This window comes from Orcinus orca, chromosome 9 (assembly GCF_937001465.1).
Source record: "Orcinus orca chromosome 9, mOrcOrc1.1, whole genome shotgun sequence".
NCBI classification, from domain to species: Eukaryota; Metazoa; Chordata; class Mammalia; order Artiodactyla; family Delphinidae; genus Orcinus; species Orcinus orca.
The window spans coordinates 55,347,253-55,373,364 of record NC_064567.1 but is presented as its reverse complement, the minus strand read 5'-3'; the positions used below and the strand labels follow the sequence as shown (position 1 = coordinate 55,373,364).

Below are 26,112 nucleotides of genomic sequence, written 5' to 3'. Positions count from 1 at the left end.
ATTACCTAAGCTGATAAATTCCTCCCTTATCTTATCGAAAATTATTTTCTGTTACTTGTCAACAGAAACCTTAATTAATACAATCAGATTCCTATGGCTCTAGTTAAAGGTAAGTGGAATATATTCAGTCTAGTGACCGTTTCAGAACCTAACTAAAATGAAATCATACCAGGGTTGACAAAGGTTGGATGTTAACTACAGGTTAATTTCTGCAAAAATCCACCTTATCCGACTTACAAGATTTTAAAATACAGATGAGGAAGAAGTACAAAGAAAATAATAGCACAAAACCACTCAAGAAGTATGAATTAAATTCCTGGTTAACATAATAAGTATTTACTAGTTTTTTCAAAATAATACATAATAAGCAAATGGCTTTTAAATATTTATTTGTTCTGGAAAATATAAGAAAAATTTTTTTAATTCGTTCCTAAAAATTTAATAAATTTTGTTCTATTAGTAATACTTACATGCTGGAATTGAATCTGTAATTTTTGACTCTGTTCTGTCAGCTCTAAAAATTCTCTCATTGTCTCATCCTTTTCTCTTCTCGCTTGTTGTAAATTAGCCGTGAGTTGGGTTATGATGCCATCTCTCTGTTTAATGGCAGCTTCAAATTCTTGCAACTAAAAAACATCAGTGAAAATTAAATGTGCTATATTTAATTTTTTTAACAAAATTAAATATTAGTACAGCTAACTTCTTCAAAAATATGATATTCAAAATGCATTGGCAGAATTATCACAATCTGTAAGCATATTTGAAAGCTATTATCTTGCGGGAATTAGTTTTACTTCCAAATCAACTTTTAAAAAACCATCTGAACTAGGGATCAAAAAACATTAGATTTGACTTATCCATATATCTACTTCTAGAAGGACAAGTGTCTTTATATTTAGGGATGCTCCAATGTTTGTAGGCATTACCATCATAGGCATGTTTAAGCCTTACTTGTTTCTAAAGAAGATGAAACTGAAATATATTCTGTCATCCTTATCAATGTCTTATTTCACCTTGTTTTCATTAATTGACTGCCACAAACAACAGATGTTATTTTAACCACAAGAAGTTACTTACAAAGACTGGCTGACATTTTTAATGAGTTTAAGTCAATATATTGACTGATGTGGTATGCAACATAATTTTCTCTCAGGCTGCTTACAAAAACATCTATCCCTACTGAAGTGATGTCAGTCTAGCTATCTCATAAAGTTAAAAAAAAGATCTCATTATATTAGCCTTGTTAATGGACTAGTTTTAAGCGATGTTGTTTATGATATGTATAAGGACAAATATTATGAGATGACTTGAAGTTACCATTTTAAAAAACCCATCTTTAAAGAATGTACCTATACTATCATTCAAATTTCCTATTTTTGTTTTGTAACAAACCAAAAGCCACATAAGGTAAACACACCTGCTTCAGTCCTTCAGTCCCACAGGTGGCCCTCATTTCTTCTAGTTCTCTGTTTAGCTCTTCAATTTCATGTTGTTTCCCAGCCAATTCATTTTCCATCATCTCTAGGTGGGTCTGATTGTACTGTGCTCCATGTTCAGAATAAGAATCATCAACAACAAATTCTTCTTCCTAAACCAATCCAGATTTTTAATAATTCAGTACTAGCAACATTCCCTCAGGAAAAGGGATTCAAAATCTGAATCCTACAGCAAAGTCTAATTTTAAACATCATTCATCACCTGGGAGTTTACTGGCATTGACAACCTACTTTGTTGCTAATGTGATATATATACCTCAAGAGCAAAAACAAGATATCTGCAAATTCAGTTACAATTGAGTTTTATACCAAAAGGTGGATAATTTTGTTTTGTTACACATTAAAAGCATTTAGAAATCACACAATGAAAGAAGTACATACAGGGAAAAGCTTTGTTAGTAACCAAATGGTTTTAAATAGAATAAAACATTAGTATAATGAGTAGTTTTAAATACTGTACCCTTAATAAATTTGTAGGCTTTCCTGTTCTCGCCACAAAACTGCAACCATTTACCTGTATAAAAACAATTTCCTGAAATATTATGGTTTTAGAATTTTATTTAAAGCTAACAATTATATTTGCGCTAACTGTACTCATGTTTTTCTTATGCCTAAGGAAAATGCCTCATTGGCAAAAACAGATATAGTGATTAAATTTAAACATCTAAAAGACATTATGACCATTTCAAATGCCAAAGAATTCCTCATACATTTGAGTGCTTACAATGCAAAAGACACTGTGCTATACATTTTCATTTAAGTGAATTAAGGTTCTAAGTACAGTTTCTCTTTTGTTTTCAGAAGAATAACTATAAACCTCTAGTTACAAGATCCTCCTCTACAAAACACTGCCTTAAAATCATTTAAATAATTGTTTTTTGATTAAGCCCTATTCATTTTAAAGTAAAACTGTTTACTGATGTAAATCTATTGAAGGTTGGCAAGCAGGTGAAGAAGTAGGAGGAGATGTCAAGAGCTGAGGAAAACTCCTCAAGAACTTTCCCCTGAGGGTACTATGATAGCCATGCCAACTCTGACAGATGTGGAGATTTTCCAGAATACAGATGTCTCTATCACAGACATTTTGTGGTAGGACGCAGGAAGTTGGCAGAATATGTCTCTGGGGTTGACCTGGTGGGAGATTAATTTCAGATCAATTAATCTACTCAATAATACCTTCCTTCCCCCTAACAGCAAACAAGTGAATTTCATTCCTGTTTATGTTTAATTTCTCACAATTCTGTTAACAGAATCCAAGATAATGAAGTTTTTAACTGTTGAAATACACAGAATAGAATAACTTAGAATTAGGATTAGGTTGATATGGATCACACCACTTTAAAAAGTGAAGATCCTAATTAAGAGTTCTTTCCAGAGTTTGATTCCTTTTTTTTCCCCCAAGGATAATTTCAAAAATCAAAGCTTAAAGTTAAAAAAAAATTTCACCTTTATGGCAACACATTATTAGAATTTGTGAAAACTATTAAAACACAGCAATACTAACTCTATTAAGATTATTAATAAAGTCACTTGCAATAACTTTCAAATTAAATTCTAAATTTCAATTAGCTTTTTTTTTTTTCCAATTAGCTTTTCTTGATTTTGAAATGAAGCACTTTGATAAACATCTACTAAACTTCTCCTTTAGGGTAACAGTATAATGAAATGGATTTTATGAATATTTTCAAATATCATATTAAGCAAAGGATATTCCTTTAAGTAGTGATGATATCACTTACATAAATTAATTATCTATTTATAATAATTGAATCTAACACATTAAATAGCCAACATTCAGCTTAACTTTTCTCTAAGTTGAGCACATTTTACACTTGAGCAAGTCATATGTATTGGCTTCTTAAAATACTACATGACTGTTTTCAAAACTTAATTGTTATTATAATAAATATTAAAATCTTGTCAATATTAACAGTTCTTAAAAATTTAATATCATGTAAATAGGTAATAAGAGATTATACACCAGAACTAAACTATATTTCAAAGTTAGAAAAGAAACACTCAACAGATTAGGATCATTAATAGTTAGCAATAAATGATTATATTTTTTAATCTAGATAATTACTTCACTGATACCTAACAGGTAGAGCATTTATCTCATCTTCTTACACTAGCGTTTTAACACAATACTTGATAAACCATAATATGAAGGCACGTTAATAGCTTGAAACATGAATATTAGATGAACAGACTCCTCCAACTGAAGAAACCTTAACTTTACTTAATATCGTACTTTACTGTGGCATTTTTCAAAGTCATTTAACCTTTAGGCTATACTAATATAGTCTTTTTGAATTCATAATTTACTCAATCTGTGTAGACAACTTGAAGATTTGGGAAAGTACAAATAAGGTACATTCTAAATTTTAAAATGTTCTGTAGAGTAAGTATCATCTCCTAAAAATACTGCTATTCAGAAAGAATCAGAGGAAAGATGACTCTTATTTTAAAAATCATAAAATGTTCTTCACACAAAAACTTTTCCTTTCAGTGGACATCAATTCAAAAACACAGAAGAACAACTCACTATTTATGATTAACACCTTATCCTTATTATACTTAATTTGGCAGTATGTACAAAAATATTAATAATGGATATTTTAATAAAAAATAAGAAGAATCTAATAGTTCATAAAGTTCATAAAAATTATAGGAGTTCAGTGTGCCTAGCTGACTCCCGGAATTAGAGCCAAGAAACTAATGAAGTTAACATCATTCATTCAAAGTCAAAGTTAAGTATCAAGCACCATGTTGTACACCTTCAATATATAAGCTGAGACAGGGAGGGAGAAAATGAAAATAAGGTGAAGTTAAAAAGAAGAAAGAAAGAAACCCAAGTCAAAGTTGAAAAGCTAAGTTTACGTTACTTAATGGCTGGCTATAGGCTATGTCTCCAACTCCAGCCAGTCACTTCATAAATGTCGTGAGTCCTGTAAGTGACTTGGTTAAGAAGTTCTGAATAATCAGTTGAAGTCCATAAAAAGACTGTATGCCCTATTATCATTTCATCTTTCTATACGTAGCAAAGCATATTTATTTACTTGTCTTATCTCTGTATGTTGCCTGTAGCATTTCCAACTTTCCCCAAATAACCCTGCTCTAATGGTATCGATAAAAATATTTTATGTAAATATGGTATTTTAGATATGAAATGTCCCTTCACCAAGAACTGAAAAGATTATGTATAATTTAAATTAACTCGTAAGAAGGGTATTTTTTATTTAGTCTGATTTCTCTAGTATACATAATTGGATATATTTTTATACAGAACAGATCTTCGGGAGATCACAGGATAAAATTATCTGACTAATCCTTTCTAGACCTGAATCCATTTTTTAATCCAAGGGGTATACTAGCCACAGAAGTCAAGAACATTAAGCACATACCGTATCTATCAAAATAAAATTTCTAAACTAACTGCTAATTAAACACAGAATCAGAATCTGAAATCCTTCTGAGAATAAATTGTTGAAAGAATTCTCATCACTCATTTGTTTCATATAAACTTAGTGTGAAGAAAAGCATACATCTAGTGAAGCACAGTAAAAAAAACCCACAAGCTTTGCTGATTGTTTTTTATATACCAAACATCATACTAAAATTACCAAATAACCCTCAAAACTACCCTGTGATATAGATATTATTTCCCCCATTTTACAGTTAAGGAAACTGTATTTCAGTGTTTAAGTGATGTGTCCAAATTCATCCTGCTCAGAGGTGAATAAGCTGAAATTTGAAAATAGGACTTTCTGGCTCCAAAGCCCCTTCTCTTTTACATCACCTTATTTCCCTATGTACCAGAAAAATGACAGTGATATTTAGACAAAATACAAGATAATTATGTGTCTTATGATTAAAACCATGTAATTTTGAAATTTTAAGAATATTCAATTGCAAACCAGAGCAGCCAAGACTGTTATACTTCATAAATCTGTTATTTGTAGTGAAGTTATATGTGTTGCCTAGAAAGGAATTTCATTTTAGAGGTCCCTTAAGAGTTCTAATATGAAGAGTATTACAGTGTGAGATTTACTCCTTGTTTATTTTTTTATTTTTATTGAAATATAGTTGACTTAGCATGTTGTGTATTCTTTGGTTTATAAATTTGACCTACTGAAGATTTTTCTGCCTCCTAAGACTGTGAATATGGCTTATAAGTCCCCTGAAATTCTAGCTCAGTCAAACCAGTCCAATGTCATTAAATCAAGTAGGTAAAGACCCAAAACTAGTCCAGAGTATCATGGATTGAAGCAGTACCCATTTTAGCAATCTTCATGAGACATCATCAAATATTTCACAGACTATCAATTTTATACTATTTTCTATACACATAGTAAAATATGTAAATTTCTCAAAGTATAATCCATTATGAATCTAGGCCCAAAATGGATAATATTAGAAGGATTATGATTCAAATCTGGTCAAATCTGTCAAAGATTATTTCATAACTATCTTTCAACATAACCTTCAAAATCACTAATTTTTTCAACTTATAAATCAGCTAATCAATTGAATTTTTGTGACCACTGTTAGAAAGTATCAGAGGACTGGTCACATAGTAAAGTATCTTTTCCTGAAAGTTTGGTTTAAAAAAAAATGTATGTATGAATATGTATATATTACTCATGTGCACAATTATTCATGTATACAACTATACACATATATGTAATACGTGTGTAAATATATAAAATTACATACACATACATATGTAAAACATATTTCTTATTGTTAAATCATGGACAACATGCTTTGTTTTTTAATTCGTATTACTCTTTTTTAAAAAAAATAAATTTATTTGTTTATTTATTTTTGGTTGCATTGGGTCTTCACTGCTGCGCACAGGCTTCCTCTAGTTGCAGCACGTGGGCTTCTCATTACGGTGGCTTCTCTTTGTGGCACAGTATGGGCTCTAGGCACGTGGGCTTCAGTAGTTGTGGCATGTGGGCTCAGTAGTTGTGGCTCGCAGGCTCTAGAGCACAGGCTCAGTAGTTGTGGCGCATGGGCTTAGTTGCTCCATGACACGTGGGATCTTCCCAGACATGGGCTTGAACCCGTGTGCATTGTCAGGACAGCTTCTTAACCACTGAACCACCAGGGAAGACCTGGACCACATGCTTTAACTTTTATCTGTAGGACTTATATTTAAAATTATTTGTACCTCATTTTGAAACACATCATATTTACTAGGTATCACAATAAAAATTTAAAATATAAATTTTAACCAAATTTCACAGGCATGTATTAGATGGTCTGATCTGTAGCCACTTGGATTATAAAAAAATTCACTTTGGTATAAAGAAAAAAAAATGCATTTGTGGAATCCTGGGCTGCCCAAAAGTCACCAGTAGTTCAAATGCCAAACCATCTTAAACTTCAATCAAAAAAGACAAGCTCTAAGAATTAAGGTATTATGGAAGAGAAAAGCAATGTTTTCATATCTAAGCCCCAAATTTAAAGTCACAAGTGCAGATTCTCTGAATTGCAAGCTGTAATTTTAAACTGAGATACTTCCCATAAAGGCAAATTTATGTAGCCTAAACTGGGAACTAATTTATTTATTTAACGTTGGTTAATTATTTCCCTGACCAGATCACTAATAAGTATATTCCCAGCTTTTAAACACATTAAACTTTTGAAGTGTAAAAGTTTTCACTCCCATTAGCAATCCAAAACAGTAATAAGTTCATTTAAGTACATGAAGCTTTTTTTTCTTTCCTAATAGACACCTACAATAAATCAAAACTTATAGAATACACTGAATTGTTGAACCATTCAAAGTAAAGTTTTCCATGTCCTCAAATACTGGACCAAAAAAAAATGACAATCATATCTAAAAGAATAAGAAAAAGATAAAATGACATACACTTATTAACACAAAAAGAAGATATTTCCAAAAGTGTCCAATGCCCACATTAGCTTTTATCACCTAAATTAAAAATCACTACTGCAACATTAATTTCAATAAATGAATTTATGTAATTAACTAGAATTCAAGCAGTTGTAAAAAGCATTACACAAAATAAAATACCCTATAATATGAAATGTTTACTGTGTTAAATATGGATACCTTATATCATGTATCCTAGAAACCCAATTTCAAACACTTTCCTAGAAACTAAAACAAGGCCTCAATCTAATTAAGGATCAACTTATTCAAACAGATTTAAGACTTTAGTTAATAATCTGAAAAAAAGATATGTCAGAAAAATATAAACTTCAGGTTTTCTAGGTCATTTACATTACATCATACTGTGCTATATTTTTATTATATTTATAAAAACATAAAGCATGTGAGTTGCAAGTAATAAAGTACTAATAATCAACAGTAATTTCAAAAATATATGAAATGTCAATCACAGTGTTACTTATCCTTACCTCTGAACTATAATCATCTGCTGTGGTTGAAATTTCACTTTCCGGCTAAAACAGAAAATAAAAACTGATTATATTAAAGCCCTTCTACTGCGTCCCCTCTCCAAATATTGTACTTTATTAGCCCATTATTATTGGTAACTTATGATAGAAAACTCACAAAATATTACTAAAAAACAGGCAAAAAATTATTAAAATTCTTTTAAAATTCCACTCTGATTATGAATCACAATGGCTAAATAACACATCTAAAATTTATCACTAGGCAGTTTTCTAAATATAAAAGTATCAAGAAGTACTTTCACACAGGGTCTTTTATACACTACAAATCATTTGTAAGACAAAAGCACCAAAAAAGATATCATCCCTCTAATTCTTACATCTCTTTTAAATAAAATAAAGTCTTAAACTGTTACTCCAAAAAGTTCAATTTCTTTAAAATGAAGAATCATCAAATTTTGGTGCTAGAAAAGTAGCAACAACTTGAAGAAAATTACCAACCTCTGTTGTTAGTAACACTGTTGCAGCTTACAAAAAACTTTCAAAGACATTCTTGCTTCATCCTTACATACCTGGGATTTGGGTATGAAGTGAGTGGCTTTTCTAAGCTTCCCTCAGCTTAGAAGTACTAGGAAGAGTCAAAGAGGAAACCTAAATTTTCACTGCTTTCACTGTTCACATGCTCTCATCAAATCTAAGAATCTAATTTTACAAGTGAAAAAAGAGACCCAGATAATTCATTTTTTCACTCAACAAATATGAACCATATATGAACCCAATATAGAAGCAACTACATAAAACAAATACTAACGGACATAAGGGGAGAAACTGATGGAAATATAATAATAATAGGAGACTTTAACACCCCTCTGACATCAATGGACAGATCTTCCAGACAGAAAGTCAATAAAGCAACAGAGATCGTAAATGACACAATAGAACAGTTAGACTTAATTGATATTTTCAGGACATTACATCCCCCCAAAACAGACTACATTCTTTTCAAGCACACATGGAATATTCTCTGGGATAGACCACATACTGGGACACATGACAAGCCTAAACAAATTTAAAAGAATAGAAATTATTTCAAGCATCTTTTTTGATCACAACAGCATGAAAGTAGAAATCAACTGCAGAGAGAAAAATGAGAAAAAATGATTACAGGGAAACTAAACAATATGCTACTAAAAAACTAATGGCTCAACAATGAAATTAAAAAAATACCTTGAGACAAATGACAATGAAAACACAACCATACAAAAGCTATGAAATGCAGCAAAAGCAGTCCTAAGAGGGAAGTTCATAGTGACACAGGATTTGCTCAAAAAACAAGAAATTTCTCAAATCAACAACCTAACCTACCACCTAAAAGAATTAGAAGAAGAAGAAAAAGCAAAACCTAAAGTCAGCAGAAGGAAGGAAATAATAAAGATCAGAGAGGAAATAAATAAAACAGAAATTTAAAAAACAATAGAGGACTTCCCTGGTGGCGCAATGGTTGAGAGTCTGCCTGCCGATGCAGGGGATACGGGTTCGTGCCCCGGTCCAGGAAGATCCCACATGCTGCGGAGCGGCTGGGCCCGTGGGCCATGGCCGCTGAGCCTGTGCGTGTGGAGCCTGTGCTCCGCAATGGGAGAGGCTACAACAGTGAGAGGCCTGCACACACACCCCCAAATAAAATAAAATAAAACAAAATAAAACATAGAAATAATCACCAAATAAAAATCACCAGATCAAATAAAAACCAAGAGCTGGTGTTTTGAAAGGAAAAAATCGACAAACCTCTGGCAGGGATCACCAAGAAGAAAAGAGGACCAAAATAAAATAAGAAATGAAAGAGGAGAAATAACAACCAATACCACAGAAATACAAAAATCCATATGAGAATACTATGAACAATTATGTGCCAACAAGTTGGACAACCTAGAAGAAATGGACCAGTTTCTAGAAACATACAGCCCACCAAAACTGAATCAAGAAGAAATAGAGAATTTGAACAGACTGATCACTAGAAGTGAAACAGAATCTGTAATTTTAAAAAACTCCCTTCAAACAAAAGTCCAGAACTAGATGGCTTCACTGGGAGATTACTAAACATACAAAGAAGAACTTATATCAATCCTGCTCAAATTCTTCCAAAAGATTAAAGGGGAGGGAAAACTCCCAAAGTCATTGTATGAAGCCACTATCACCTTGATACCCAAACCAGACAAAGATACCACAAAAAAAGAAAATTACCATACAATATTTTTGATGAATATAGATGTGAAAATCCTCCACAAAATATTAGCAAACCAAATCCACCAACACAATTAAAAAGGATCATACGGGCTTCCCTGGTGGCACAGTGGTTGAGAGTCGGCCTGCTGATGCAGGGGACACGGGTTCGTGCCCCGGTCTGGGAAGATCCCACATGCCGTGGAGCGGCTGGGCCCGTGAGCAATAGTCGCTGAGCCTGTGCGTCCGGAGCCTGTGCTCCGCAACAGGAGAGGTCACACAGTGAGAGGCCCGCATACCGCAAAACAAACAAACAAACAAAAAAAAGGATCATACACCATGATTAAGCTGGATTCATCTGAGGTTCACAAGGATGGTTCAACATATGCAAATCAATCAATGTGATACACGACATCAACAGAAGAAAAGACAAAAACCACGTGATCATCTCAATAGATGCAGAAAAAGAATTTGATAAAATTCAACATCCATTCTTTTTTAAGAATTAAAAAAATTTTTATTTTATATTGGAGTATAGTTGATTAACAATGTTGTGTTAGTTTCAGGTGTACAGCAAAGTGATTCAGTTATACATACACATGTATCTATTCTTTTTCAAGTTCTTTTCCCATTTAGGTTATTACAGACTACTAAGCAGAATTTGCTGTGCTATACAGTAGGTCCTTGTCGGTTATTTTATTTTATTATCATTCCACTTTTGTGTTCATGTTATTGAATACAATTAAACATAATGTTTACATCTATAAAATTATCCTGTGTATACACATAAAGAAACATTAAAAAATTCTAATAGGGTTATATATTTTAAATACAGCAGTGTGTACATGTTAATCTCAAACTCCCAATCTATCCTTCCCCCCACCCTTCCCCCTGGTAACCATAAATTCATTCTCTAAGTCTGTGAGTCTGTTTCTGTCTTGTAAATAAGTTCATTTCTATCATTTTTTTAGATTCCACATATAAACAATATCATGATATTTGTCTTTCTCTGTCTGACTTACTTCACTCTGTATGAAAGACTCTAGGTCCATCCATCATTCTTCTTAATGGCTGAGTAATATTCCATTGTATATATATGTACCACATCTTCTTTATCCATTCAGCTGTCAATGGATATTTAGACTGTTTCCATGTCTTAGCTATTGTAAACAGCACTGCAATGAACACTGGGGTGCATGTATCCTTTTGAACCATGGTTTTCTCCAGATATATGCTCAGGAGTGGGATTACTGGATCATATGTTAGCTCTATTTTTAGTTTTTTAAGGAACCTCCACACTGTTCTTCATAGTGGCTATACCAATTTATATTCCCACCAGTATAGGAGGGTTCCCTTTTCTCCACACCCTCTCCAGCATTTATTGTTTGTAGACTTTGTAATGATGGCCATTCTGACTGGTGTGAGGTGGTATCTCATTGTAGTTTTGATTTGCATTTCTCTAATAATTAGCGATGTTGAGCATCTTTTCACGTGCCTCTTGGCCATCTGTATATCTTCTTTGGTGAAATCCCTATATAGGTCTCCTGCCCATTTTTTGATTGGGTTGTTTGTTTTTCTGATATTAAGCCATATGAGCTGTTTGTAAGTTTTGGAGATTAATCCATTGTCGGTCACATCACTTGCAAATATTTTCTCCTATTCTGTGCGTTGTCTTTTCGTTTTGTTGATGGTTTCCTTTGCTGTGCAAAAGCTTTTGGGTTTAATTAGGTGTTTTTTTTCTTTTTATTTCCATTACTCTAGGAGACGGATCGAAAAAGATATTGCTGCAATTTATGCCAAAGAGTGTTCTGCCTATGTTTTCCTCTAAGAGTTTTATAGTATCCGGTCTTATGTTTAGGTCTTTAATCCATTTTGAGTTTATTTTTGTGAAATATCCATTCATGATAAAAACTCTTACTAAAGCTGGTATAGAGGGAACATATCTCAACATAATAAAAGTTATTTATCACAAACTCACAGCCAACATAATACTCATATGATTACCATATGATCCAGCAATTCCACTCCTGGGCATGTATCTGGAGAAAACTCTAATTGGAAAGGATACGTGCACCCCAATGTTCATAGCAGTACTATTTACAATAGCTAAGACACAGAAACAACCTAAGTGTCCATCGACAGATGAATGGATAAAGAAGATGTGATATATATATATATATATAAAATAGAATATTACTCAGCCATAAAAAAAAGAAATAATGCCATTTGCAGCAACATGCATGGACTTAGAGATTATCATAGTAAGTGAAGTAAGTCAAACAGAGAAAGACAAACATCATATAACTTACATGTGGAATCTAAAAAAATGACACAAATGAACTTATTTACAAAACAGAAACAAACTCACAGACGTAGAAAACAAACTTATGGTTACCAAAGAGGAAAGGCAGGGAGTGATAAATTAGAACTTTGGGATTAGCAGATACAATCTACTATATATAAAATAGATAAACAACAAGATCCTACTGTATAGCACATGGAACTATATTCTATATCTTGTAATAAACCCTTGTAATAATGGAAAACAATCTGAATAAGTACATATACATACATATACATAAGTATACGTATATATACTTATAACTGAATCACTTTGCAGTACACCAGAAACTAACACAACATTGTAAATCAATTATATTTCAATTTAAAAACATTAAAAAATTTTTAAAAAGCTGATTCATGGGCCCCACCCAGACCTGCTGAATCAGAATCTACATTTTAAAAAAGATCCCACATGTGATCTGTATATACATGGAAGTATGAGAAGTATTCCTCCAAAATGGAGAAAGATAATAAAGTACCTGTCCAATGAGCCCCCAAAACTTAACAGAAACAAAAAACAAAAAAACCCCAACCAAACAAACAAAAAAAGCAAAAACCGAAAAAAAAACCAAACAGGAAGCATCACTGTCTCCTTTCTCATCTATACTTACGGGAATTTTATTCAGCACTCAAGATCAAGTTCCAAGTCAACCTCCTCTCTGATGTAGTTATGATGCCAGGAACAGAAATAAGCTTACTCCTATTCTAAAATCCTGTAGCAGTGGTTCCTAACTTATGTGGCCCTCTTTTAAATCTAAAACACTTTCATGGGACTTCCCAGGTGGTCCAGTGGTTAAGAATCCACCTGCCAATGCAGGGGACATCCATTCGATCTCTGGTCTGGGAAGACACCACATGCCACGGGCAACTGAGCCAATGTGCTGCAACTACTGAGCTTGCACACCGCAACTACTGAAGCCGGTGTGCTCTAGAGCCTGTGTGCCGCACCTACTGAGCCCACACGCTGCAACTACTGAAGTCTGCACACTCTGGGGCGCACGTGCCACAACTACTGAGCCTGCATGCTGCAACTACTGAGGCTGCATGCTGCAACTACTGAAGCCCGTGCGCCTAGAGCCTGTGCTCAGCAACAAGAGAAGCCACCGCAATGAGAAGCCTGTGCACTGCAACAAAGAGTAGCCCCCACTCGCCACAACTAGAGAAAGCCTGTGTGCAGCAATGAAGACCCAGCGCGGCCAAAAAAAAAAAAGCCAAAAAAAACCCACTTTCGTGATGCAAGTCCTTATGGTTCACTCACTTATTTATTCTTTTAAATGGCTACTGATTAAATGCATATTGTGTACTAAGAACTGTGCTACTGAGGACAAAATGGTGAACAAGACACTCTGCACTTGAAATGCTAAAATTCCAGTGAAAGCCCAAGTATTGATTTGTTAGGCAGAAAATGAAAATAAAAACATCTTCAAATCAAATCAAGCACCATGGTTACTATATTGTATTATACAAAAGATCTAGATTTCAACAAAAAATTACAAATACAGGGCTTCCCTGGTGGCACAGTGGTTAAGAATCCACCTGCTAATGCAGGGGACACGGGTTCAAGCCCTGGTCCGGGAAGATCCCAAATGCCATGGAGCAACTAAGCCCGTGTGCCACAACTACTGAGCCTGCACTCTAGAGCCCACGTGCCACAACTACTGAAGCCCGCGTGCCTAGAGCATGTGCTATGCAACAAAAGAAGCCACCGCAATGAGAAGCCTGCACACCGCAATGAAGAGTAGCCCCTGTTCTTTGCAACTAGAGAAAGCCCACTTGCAGCAAAGAAGACCAATGCAGCCAAAAATAAATAAATAAATTTTTTTAAAATTACAAATACACAAAGAAAAAGGAAAGTATGGCCCATACACAAGAAAAACAGTAGTCAGTAGAAACTGTCCCTGAGGAAACATAGATATTGGACTTAATAGACAAAGATTTTAAATTAGCTATTTTTTAAAAAGTCAAATAAATGAAGGAAATAATGTCTAAAAAACTAAAGAAAATTATAAGAACAATGCCTCGCCAAATAGGGAATATAAAAAAAGAAAGAATTTATAAAAGAACCAAAGAGAAATTCTGGAGTTAAAAGTAAAGTAACTGAAATGTAAAATTCACTAGAGGGGCTTAACAGGAGATCTGAGCAGGAAGAAGAATCAGAGCAAACTTCAATATAGTTCAACTGAAATTATCCAGTCTGAGAAAAAGAAAAAAGAATTTTAAAAAAATGAACAGATCATCAAAGACCTGTGCAACAAACATACTAATTTAACGTATGAATAAGGGAGACTCAGAAGGAGAGGAAAGGGTCAGAAAGAATATTCAAAGATATGATGGCTGAAAACTTCCCAAAGTTGATGAAAAACATTAATCTATGTATCCAAAATGTTCAAAAAACTCTAAGAAGGAAAAACTCAGATCCACTTTTCTGATGAATAGCAAATCTCTATGACATTTCTGACTCTTGACTAAAGCTCAAATCCCTATATATCTAAATCCTATTTCCACCTAAATATGCCAGGGCACAATCCAAATGATAATTTTTTGCCTTGTACAACACTCTTCCTCCTAAGCATCCCATTGTTCTCTACTCCTGGTCTTGGTAGCTCCACCATCCCACCCACCACCCAATCCACTCTTAACTTCTCCCTCATCTCCTTATTCTTGAAATTTCCATCATTAACAGGAGGAAGAAAATTAGCAATTATTGCGGAAAACTTTCTATGGGCCAGGTACAGCCTCCTTCTGTTCACCATTACCACCATCCTATCCTGATCACTTTGAGATCCATTTAAAACTAAACTACTTAAGGTTTCCAAATCACATCACACTGTTTCATGTCTTTGAGAATGCTGATTCTTTAGCATGGAGGTTGTCTGCCCTACTTCTTTGCCTCTAGCTAACTCTAACTTACACCTCAAGACTTGGTTCTCTTCCTGGAAACTTTCCCAAATAACACACACAAGACTGATTTGGGCATTACCCCAAATCATGGTACTTTAGGGCACCATGTGCATTGTTGCTAGCATGGCTCTAATCAAGGTACACAGCCTATCTTACATCCACCTTCCCCACCAGAGTGACTTTCAAGGATAGAGACTGTCATATTTATCTTTGTATCCTTGGTGCTCAATCTTTGGTGTAATACAGCTGCTCAGTAAGTGTTTGTTAAATCAAGCTCACAAAAATCGCATAGGGTGCTAATGAGTGTTGTCATTACAACAACTTTACACTTAGAATGCTAGTATTTAAAAATCTGGATGAATACTTACTTCAACAGAGAAGACCTGGTCATGTTTAACTATTTCTCCACTGTGTAGAGTTCTCATTATTGTGGATTCAGGAGTCACAGCTGATCCTAATCTCTGAGAACTATTTGTGCACATCTCATCACTCTGTGACTGCTCAATATTCACAGCATGGTATGCTGACATGTCATGTTTACTACTTGAAGTTTTCCTCTTTTTTTTCTGCTTCTTAGGATTCTGTCCATCAGATTGAGCTTTCCTTTGTCGAAACTGGGCAAGCTACAGAAAAAAAAAATCATCATTATTGTCAAAGATAATTTTTCTTTATAAGCACTAAGAAAAAAGTAGATTTGGAGTCACTTTCTTTAAAAGATCAACCCATCACTAAAATGATGACAAAATAATGGACCATGGTTACTGTGTTTAACACAAAAATGACTACTAAATTGCAAAGAAACTAGGTATTTCTGAATGAATGCTGTTCAAATGTTGAGAAGAACTAAAAATATCATGTCTAAAGAAAATATCATGTCTATTCTACCCCAGAGTTGGGTAGAATAAAAAACAGGCATTCTCATTCACTGTTCAGTAAGAGTATAATCTCTGGATATGAGATTATATGAAAACATAGGAGTTCTAAATGCATTTGCTTTGTGGAATTTCTGCAACTTCCACTTATGTATATTAGTAAATGTAATTATTTCATGCAAAAAGCTTTAGCTATACAAATGATCATTGCAGACTTGTTTATAATGGGAAAAATTATAAATATTTTCAGTATCAAACAGTAGAGCCTCCTAGCCCTTAATCATTTGCATACCATCATCAGGATTTTTGCCATATCCTAGTGTCACCTAAACTTACCAGTTACTTAATATGTTTTAACTAGTGTACTTTTCTTATTTAAATTTATTTTAAAAGGATACTGTCGGGCTTCCCTGGTGGCGCAGTGGTTGAGAGTCCACCTGCCGATGCAGGGGACGCGGGCTCGTGCCCCGGTCCGGGAAGATCCCACATGCCGCGGAGCGGCTGGGCCCGTGAGCCATGGCCGCTGAGCCTGCACGTCCGGAGCCTGTGCTCCACAACGGGAGAGGCCACAACAGTGAGAGGCCCACATACCGCCAAAAAAAAAAAAAAAAAGGATACTTTCTATTCTTGGCATAAATTAAAAGTATCACTTGTCATTTTTTTAAAAACAAAAACAAAAATGAATACAATGAAAAATAAAACTGTATTATTAAAATTTTAGCTAGATATATTGCTGATGGTTCTAAGAGAAACAGGCAAGTGTTAGAGGGGTGCTAAGGATCTGTAAGTATCAGACTTTTGGCTTATAAGGAACCTGGTTAAAGAAACCTGGAAAAGTAGTAACTTTTTTTTTTTTTTTTTACAATACTATCCACTCTTATTTAATATTAGATCAGGATATCACCTAAAATATCTCATCACTACCTGTATCAGAAGTTATGGATAACATATTTTGAGCAACACTAGATTAATTCAATTAAAATAATACTAATGCAAACCATTATTAATATTAAAAATATTAATGTAAACCATTATTAATAGTAAATGTTTATACACAACATTAGGTATAATATTGCAATATAACCTTTTTTTTTTTTTTTTTTTTTTGCGGTACGCGGGCCTCTCACTGTTGTGGCCTCTCCCGCTGCGGAGCACAGGCTCCGAACGCGCAGGCTCAGCGGCCATGGCTCACGGGCTCAGCCGCTCCGCGGCATGTGGGATCTTCCTGGACCGGGGTACGAACCGTGTCCCCTGCATCGGCAGGCAGACTCTCAACCACTGCACCACCAGGGAAGCCCCCTGCAATATAACCTTTTTTAGTAAAAGGAAAGTTAAGTGCATCTCTTTTAACAAAGATAAGGCAGGTCTCAGGCTCACAGCCTTCAACAATTATACCTATTTTAAATTTTAATAACATTATACACAGAGGCATGGATTAAATTCTGGAAGAATATAACCATAACAACTTTGGTCTGTCTCTGGATTTGGGATTACAGGTATTTTTCCTTATGCTCACTTGAAATTTCCTTTTTGGTGCATAAATTTTCCAAATTTTATATGAAGCAACTATTAACTACCAATTCCTAAATTTAATTTGAACTCAGTCATTCTGAGAGAAACAAAAGCATAAGAACAGGTGTAAGCCCTTTGTGCCTTAAAAAGAGGAAACAGAGGAAATATACAAACATATTGATATATAAATTAGACCAATTACAAAGATGGCCAGTAAATGTCTTATGATATAAAGGATTAAAGCAATCTTGATGATGTTGATATCATTAACTATCAAAATATGTGACAAATACTAGAATCTATAGAATAACATACAGCATGTTATACTTTTGTCTGCTGTAAATGAAGAAAAGTTTACAGATCTGTATTGTTTACTTAACAAATGTGTCTAATTAATAAGTCAGAAATATCTAATCACTGACCTTGCAGTATAAAAATATATCACATTTAAATTTCTTCCCCAGTTCATCAGCAACTAGTCAGTTATTCTACTATCTGCTTAAGGAACAGATGCAAGACCAGTTGCCTCTATTTGTACATTATTAAGCTGCTGGAATGCATTTAAACTACTTTGGAGAGCAAATTCATTCTTAAAAATAAACCAACTGAAACACTATTATATATTATCTGTAAATAGAATCAAAAGTCTAGGGACATCATTTTAAAACGATCCCTCAGAGAGAATGCAAAAGCAAAAAAATGCTAATGACATTCTTAAGATTTAAAAATATATTCAGACAGCAGAGGATATCAGGGCAATGATGAAGATTTTGTTTAAAATTCCAACTCTGTTAGGATATATAATTTATATTTAATATTTATTTATACGTACAAATACATAACAAAAGAGAAAACTAAAATCCTGTACTATAAAAAGACTGATTAAAAAAAACAAACAAAAAACCCGCTGCCTGAGACAACAGTATCCATTATTAAATGAACCCAATGAAAAGGTTAATAATAGGTATGGAATAAAAAGTAGAATAGGGGGGCTTCCCTGGTGGCGCAGTGGTTGAGAGTCTGCCTGCCAATGCAGGGTACACGGGTTCGTGCCCCAGTTTTGGAGGATCCTACATGCCGCGGAGCCGCTGGGCCCGGGAGCCGTGGCCGCTGAGCCTGCGTGTCTGGAGCTTGTGCTCCACAACGGGAGAGGCCCCAACAGTGAGAGGCCCGCATACCGCAAAAAAAAAAAAAAAAAAGGAGAATAGGGGCTTCCTTGGTGGCGCAGTGGTTAAGAAATCGCCAGACAATGCAGGGGACAAGTGTTCGAGCCCCGGTCCAGGAAGATCCCACATGCCGCAAAGCAACTAAGCCCATGAGCCACAACTACTAAGCCTGTGCTCTAGAGCCCACGAGCCACAACTATGAAGCCTGTGTGCCACAACTACTGAAGCCCGCAGGCCTAGAGCCTGTGCTCTGCAACAAGAGAAGGCACTGCAATGAGAAGCCCACACACCACAGTGAAGAGTAGCCCCTGCTCGCTGCAACTAGAGAAAGCCCGCGCGCAGCAAAGACCCAACGCAGCTATTAAAAAAAAAAAAAAAAAAAAAATAGTTCTATTACAGTATGTAGAACTAATCACTTCTAAGGACATAAAATTACCAAGACATTGTTTCAGGCCTATGTTATTGATTACATGAAGTCATATTATTTTTTCCAGAACAATTAACCAGAAGGTAAACTCCATGAATGTAAGAACTTTTGTTCACTGCTATATATTCAAAATCTAGAACAGTACTCAATAAATACATGATGAGTGCAAAAAAGATAACATACCTTTTATAGAAAAGTTAACATTAAGCAATAATTTTAAGCACTGTTCCACAGAACCTAAGAACTAAGATGATAAACTGGCATATCTAATTCCACTATCTAAAAAAGTTCCATGGTCTCAGAATTCAAAGTGGCAATTAAATGAATTAAAACATAAAATATTCCCTCTCACCATAATCTCTCTACCCCACTAGGCAAAACAAATAAACAGAAAAACTAAACAAATGACAAAATGAAATTCTCAGAAAAACAAAAATAATAGCTTTTTAGGAAGAGTTCTGTTTTGTAAAAACATAAGAAAAGGAACAAGAGCACATCATAAATCACATCATAAATAGCTATCTATTTTTATTTTAAATCTGAAAAATGGCAAGTTGGCAGATAAGCAAAAACCAGAAACTCTATTCAATTAGCTAATCATTTGATACTGCAATGGGGCACTTTAAATTACTGGAAAAACATTTATTCTAAAACATGCTGGAAATTCAGACTACAGACATCTGTGTTTGTCATTTGGAAGCCAATTATAAAAATGTTAACATATGCAGGCACGGAAATAGCTGCAAGATTTACTGGAAAGATATCATGTCCATATACACTTGTCTTTCAAAACTAATTCAGATCTCAAGCAAATGTCTTACCCGGACCAGAAAACGAATAATTAAATAAAAATGACTAATAATTTATTTCATAAACTCAATATTTATTTATAAATGATCATTCTCAATAAAACAAGGAATTTTTTTAATGCTGTAAAAAAAATGCCAAGTTTTTATAATGTCACTTGAATAAAAGTACTAACTGGAATCTGTTTTGTTTCTTGAGAGTTCATCAGGTGTTTATGTGCCAGGCACAAAGCTAGACATGAGTCAAAATACACTGTCTTAACAGTAGGATCTTTTAGTCTAGGCCAGCCGATTATTTCATTGAGTTGTGAGAAACAAGGTAAAAGTTAGTGTACAATTTTGTAAACTCAACAGTCCTATGTTATCTTTAAGGGGGTAGTACGGGAACTTCTCTTGTCCTGATTTTCTCAAAAAAGGCTTTCTGTAAGAGGTGTGGTTGCAGAGTTTTACAGCTGTGAAGGAAATAACTTGGCATATGACAGACAGTAGTGGGTAGTTCATTTATTTAAAAAATATTTATTGTGTTTATGGAATAAATTATCATGTGTTTGCCCTGTGCAGGGTAGGTAGTAATGAAACAGATACAAACCCTACTCCTCTGAATTGTAATCCAGGTAGGAAGAAAAAAATTAAACAAATATGGACAAATACAGAAATATATCATTTCAAGAGACAAAAAGTACTTTGAAGAAAAAGTATAGGTACTAAAGAAAGTCTAAAACAGAAAGACTTAATTTGAATGGGAATGTAGGGGAGAAGTCATGAAATATTGAGAAAAGAATGTGGAAGCTGAGATTTGAAGACAAATATGAGTTACTTGCCCAAAAGTAGCAAAATAGAACAGGAACATCTGACTCCAAAGCCAGTATTCTTTCCATTACACCAATTTGCATTCCATGCATTCTGAGCTCTTTTCCTTCATTTGTCATTAAACTTAAAACCACTAACATTAAATCTAGAACAGGAAGTTTAAAGGCATGAACAAATGAAATCACCAAAACAAATACTTTTTTGACAACACTAGGGAAAAAACACACACACAACACACACATACACCAAGAAATTATAAAATATTTAAAAAATGTTATCTACTTTCTCTAGTCTTCAAAAGCAGCTGTAAGTAGCTATGTTTTTACTGTAGAAAATTTAAGAAATCCTAATTAATTCTAATTATGTAACTATTTGTACCTGTCCGTGCAGCCTTTACCTTTGTGATATTCCCTAATGAATGTTGAACAAGAATGCTGTACAAGCTATTACAACAAAACTTCAGGTACCTAACTATGAAAACACAGAAGAATAACACAGTTGACCCAAACACAATTTGTATGTAGAGCTGAAGTAGGGCAACTGAAAACAAAGAAGACAAAAGCAACACTTTAAAGATGCTCTGAAGAATATTTTCCAACGATATGACAAAATACAAACTGTTGGAAAATAACAGTGCCAAATAGACCCGATGAAATCAGATATGGAAAAGACCACAGGACTTTACCTTATGGAGACAGCAGTCTTATTTATATCCTAAAACCTCATTCAATGCAGAATTTTTCTCAAAGTTTTGGAACACTTTCACGTCTAAGAAGAAAACGGATTCTGGAACTGAAACAGTTACCTTAATTTTGCAAATTTTAACACATTTCATTGTCTGGCACATAGTAAGCCCAAATATTTTTTGAGTGAAAATGATGTTTCAAAAAGAATATGGATTACATATATTAGAGTACTGGACTGTTGTGTTTACAGAGACTCTAATAAACTAGCTATGTGACACTGGACAAGCCACTTAACCCCAAGAGAACTCAGTTTTTTCAACTGTACAATGAAGAGGAGGATTAGAAGGATCTGTTAAAACTTCTTTCAGTTTTACCATATGATCCAACAAGTCCACTCCTAGGTGATATATCTGAAGAAAACAAAAACAGTAATTCAAAAAGATACATGCACCCCAATGTCCACAGTAGCATTATTTACAATAGCCAACATATGGAAGCAACCTAAGCGTCCATCAACAGATGAATGAATAAAGAAAATGTGGTATACATACAATGGAATATTACTCAGACATAAAAAAGAACGAACTTCTGCCATTTGTATCAACATGGATAGACCAGAAGGTTTTATGCTTACTGAAATAAGTCAGACAGAGAAAGACAAATACTGTATGTTTTCACTTATATGTGGAATCTAAAAAACAGAACAAACAAATGAATATAACAAAACAGAAACAGACTCAGATATAGAGAACACACTAGTGGTTACCAGTGGGGCAAGAGGCAAGATACAGTGGTAGGGGATTAAGAGGTACAAACTACTATGTATAAAATATTATAAGTAAGGTACAAGGATATACTGTACAGCACAGGGAATATAGCCTATATTTTATAATAACTTTAAATGAAGTATAACCTATAAAAATATTAAATCTCTATGTTGTACACTTGAAAATAATATAATATTGTAGATCAACTATATGTCAATCAATAAATAAAATTTCTTCCAGCTTTTAATGCTTAAATTGGAAAAGTTTTTTTCAACTGTTTCTTTCCCTTTTTCTTCCCCATACTCTCACTTAATTATGTAGAAGAAAAACTAGAATTCTACATTATAAAAGTTCCTTTTTAACTGTTGCTTGAAAAAACAGTTCAATAAATAGTATCAATTATGAAATGATACCAAATGAAAAAACATACAGAATAAAAAGTGGAATGATTATAGTATAGTGTTTAGAACAAATCAGTTCTAAGTATATAAAATTATCAAAATACTGTTTTAGGCTCATGTTACTATAAGAAGTATATGAAGTCAAATTATTATTGTAGAACAAATAACTAGAAGAGATGCTCCAGGAGGACAGGGATTTTTAATCAAAATCAAAGCCTATTTAATACTCTTAAGTCTTGAATAGTGCCTGCATATAGGTTCTCAATAAAAATTTGCTTAGTGAAAAAAAAGATAATTTTTTTTTTTTTTTTTTTTACAGAAAACAGGAACCATAAGCAATAGTTTTAGGCTTATTCCTCAGAACTTCAGAATACCTGTATAGTTTCTAAAAAAAAACCTAAAATGATAAATCAGGTCCATGGTTACATTACTATACAACCATACTATGTAATATTATGTACCTGTCAAAGATAATGTTTTCAAAAAAAATTTAATGTGGGAAAATGCTCTCAACATAAAGCTGGGGGAGAAAAGAGACCAAAACTGCATGCAGAGTATGATTCAAGCTAAGTTTAAAAATATACATAGAAACAAAGAATGAACAAACTGTTAATAGTGATTACATGTAGGTTATGAGACTATGGGTAATTGTTTTCTTTTCTGAGAGATTTTCACTGCCTCCCTCCCTCCCCCAAAGATCTGTAAAGAATATTCACTAATAAAACTATGGGCCCATATGTTAATATCACTATTTTTAAAAGGATATAATACAACTACACATCTACCAAAAATCTCATCCCAAAAGACAGAAATAAGGCAGAAGTCCCAGGAATTATGCTGTCTTGGGGCCTGGCCTCTTTCATCAGCCTCTCCAGACACCCTCTCCAGACATCCCATAAGCATAACTGCTAACAGTGACAGATTATTACACCTCACTGTTCAGATGCCACCAACTTCTGTTTCATTTCACTGTCACCTCATTTACTGCTAACACTGAACGGTGAGAACAATGGCACTTTGCCCCAACCTTATCTAGTTTCTGCATAGTATAAAGCTTAATCTCATCAAAAATAAACAAATAAATAGCAGTTCATGTAAAGGAGAATCCTAAAACAAGGTATATCTGTAACAGATGCTATCACCCTCAGCAGCAAAAATACATGCCAGCTTATCATCTGAGGTTTGTTCACTTATAAGCCACAGATAATAGAATATTATTCTCTCTTATATGCATATTTTTTCTGCAGGAAATATCGACTTAAAAAATAAAAGAACTGCTATATCTGGTCACTTCAATGGCCCATCCTGTCAGATATCCAGTGCCCATCAACAGCTCCAATGATCTGTCAGAGATCATTTGTGATGAAACTGGGTGTATAATAAAGACATAAATATCAGTTGGCTTTGGTTTTGCTTCCTCTTCCTATCTCATTCCACAACACAACACACTCACTACTCCCCGAGGACTGAGGGACCATGGGATTATGATCTCTGCACACCTCTAGGCCTTGGGCATATGCATCGGAAAATGGGCAAAAGTTAACACAGCACCAGTGTTTGTAACAGAAAAACTGGAAACAACCCAAATGCTCATTGATATGAGAATGCTAAATGAGGTAAATTCCTATAATGGAATTGTATGCAGGTGTGAACATCTTTACATAATACTGAACAAAAAGAAAATCATTAAATACTGCTTATAATATGATACCATTAAGTTCAAAAACAGCAAAACTAATATATTATGTAAACATATGTGGTACAGAAAAGCAAGGCACTGATAAAGAAAATTCAGAATTGTAGTTACCTTAGGTAGAGAGGGGGTGGGATTAGATTGGGAAAGGTTTCAAATGTATTTGAATGTGTATATTTCTTAAACTGGGTGACAGGCATAGAGGTCATTTTTTAAAAATCATTTTTCTTATCTATATATTTTATATGTATTCTTTTGCAGGTGAAACATATTTAAGTATTTTTAAAGTACGTATTTAGAACTTCCTGCTGAGGAAACTGGCCAGTGCTCATAGCTCCTACCATACAGGACACCCCAGCTGCTCCTCTCAGTCTAGTCTGATGAGAAAAGAGGCAGTTGATTAGATTCTTCTCTTGGAATTAGGGAACAAAGAGTTAGAAAAGATATCCAGAAAGTAACAGAGGGGAGATGAATCTTATTGAAGGATTTGAAAATCAGTGCATGATGCAATAATCATATAAATATCCCTAAACTCACCCATAAAGTACATTTATGTTATCAACCTACTAGTCACGTTGCAGACTAAAATACTTTTTGTGTATTCAGCACAGCCAGTTTTCCTTCTGATGAAATCATCCTTACTTCTTTAGTTGCACACCAAGTAAAGTAGCTGGCATATAAGAGTTCATGATGTATAATCACCTAGTTTTGCAGAATCACACAAATTAGCTATGTCAGTGGGTCCCAAACTTTACTGCACATTGAGGATCTTTAAAATGTAGTGAGTCATGGACTTCCCTGGTGGCGCAGTGGTTGAGAGTCCGCCCACTGATGCAGGGGACATGGGTTCGTGCCCCGGTCCAGGAAGGTCCCACATGCCGCGGAGTGGCTGGGCCCGTGAGCCATGGCCGCTGAGCCTGAGCATCCGGAGCCTGTGCTCCGCAACGGGAGAGGCCACAACAGTGAGAGGCCCGCGTACCATAAAAAAAAAAAAAGTGAGTCCTGGATCACACCTCAGACTTTCTGATTTGGGGTTGGAGTGTGACTTAGGCTTTGAAATTGTTTAAAGCTTTCCCGAGGCTTCTAATGTGCAGCAAAGTTTGGGAACCACTAAGCTAGATGCTTACTCTATGAATTGATTTGCTTGCACTATTTAAATAATTTTTCTCTCCCCCCTCTTTTTTTTTTTTAAGTGTCTACAGTGGGAAACAATTCCATTGAATAGAACAAATTTGGGGATTCATCCTTAATTTTTGGTCATGTGCAAACTGATGTACAAGCAAAAGAAGCTGATCTGCAAAGAAAGGAGCATCAGATATTGTGAAAGTGAAATAAGGGATGATAGAGAGAATGGCATTGGTTCCAAATGCCTGTTCTGTTTCCCATGAGGCCCAACTATACTTCTCTTAGCTTCCTTTGAAATCTCTCTATCTTTACTATAACGCTCTTTTTCTCTCCTTCACTTAACTCATCAGTTTTTTGGGAACAAAGTGCCCTGCTAGAAGTAGGGTGCTTCCATTTAGCTATTTGAATCACTCAATATTTTATATTAAAAAAAAAAAACAACAACTCATGTTTTCACTGCTTCATCTGTATAGCAATAACATATACCTGCCACCTGG

General features: G+C 34.4%; 1 protein-coding gene across 12 annotated transcripts in view; it reads right to left on the bottom strand.

Moving 5' to 3' along the window:
* The window catches only part of AKAP9 (A-kinase anchoring protein 9), a 145,559-nt gene that overhangs the window by 107,599 nt on the left and 11,848 nt on the right, over positions 1-26,112 (bottom strand). For 11 of the 12 annotated variants that reach the window (XM_033420511.2, XM_033420513.2, XM_033420514.2 and 8 more), the window contains exons 2-6: positions 15,719-15,973; positions 7,890-7,934; positions 1,957-2,010; positions 1,418-1,588; positions 471-626 (exon numbers count right to left, since the gene is read on the bottom strand). In XM_033420511.2, the coding sequence (XP_033276402.1) occupies positions 471-626; positions 1,418-1,588; positions 1,957-2,010; positions 7,890-7,934; positions 15,719-15,973 (681 nt within the window). The remainder of the gene's footprint in view (positions 1-470; positions 627-1,417; positions 1,589-1,956; positions 2,011-7,889; positions 7,935-15,718; positions 15,974-26,112) is intronic. The other variant, XM_033420515.2, reaches the window with a different exon arrangement.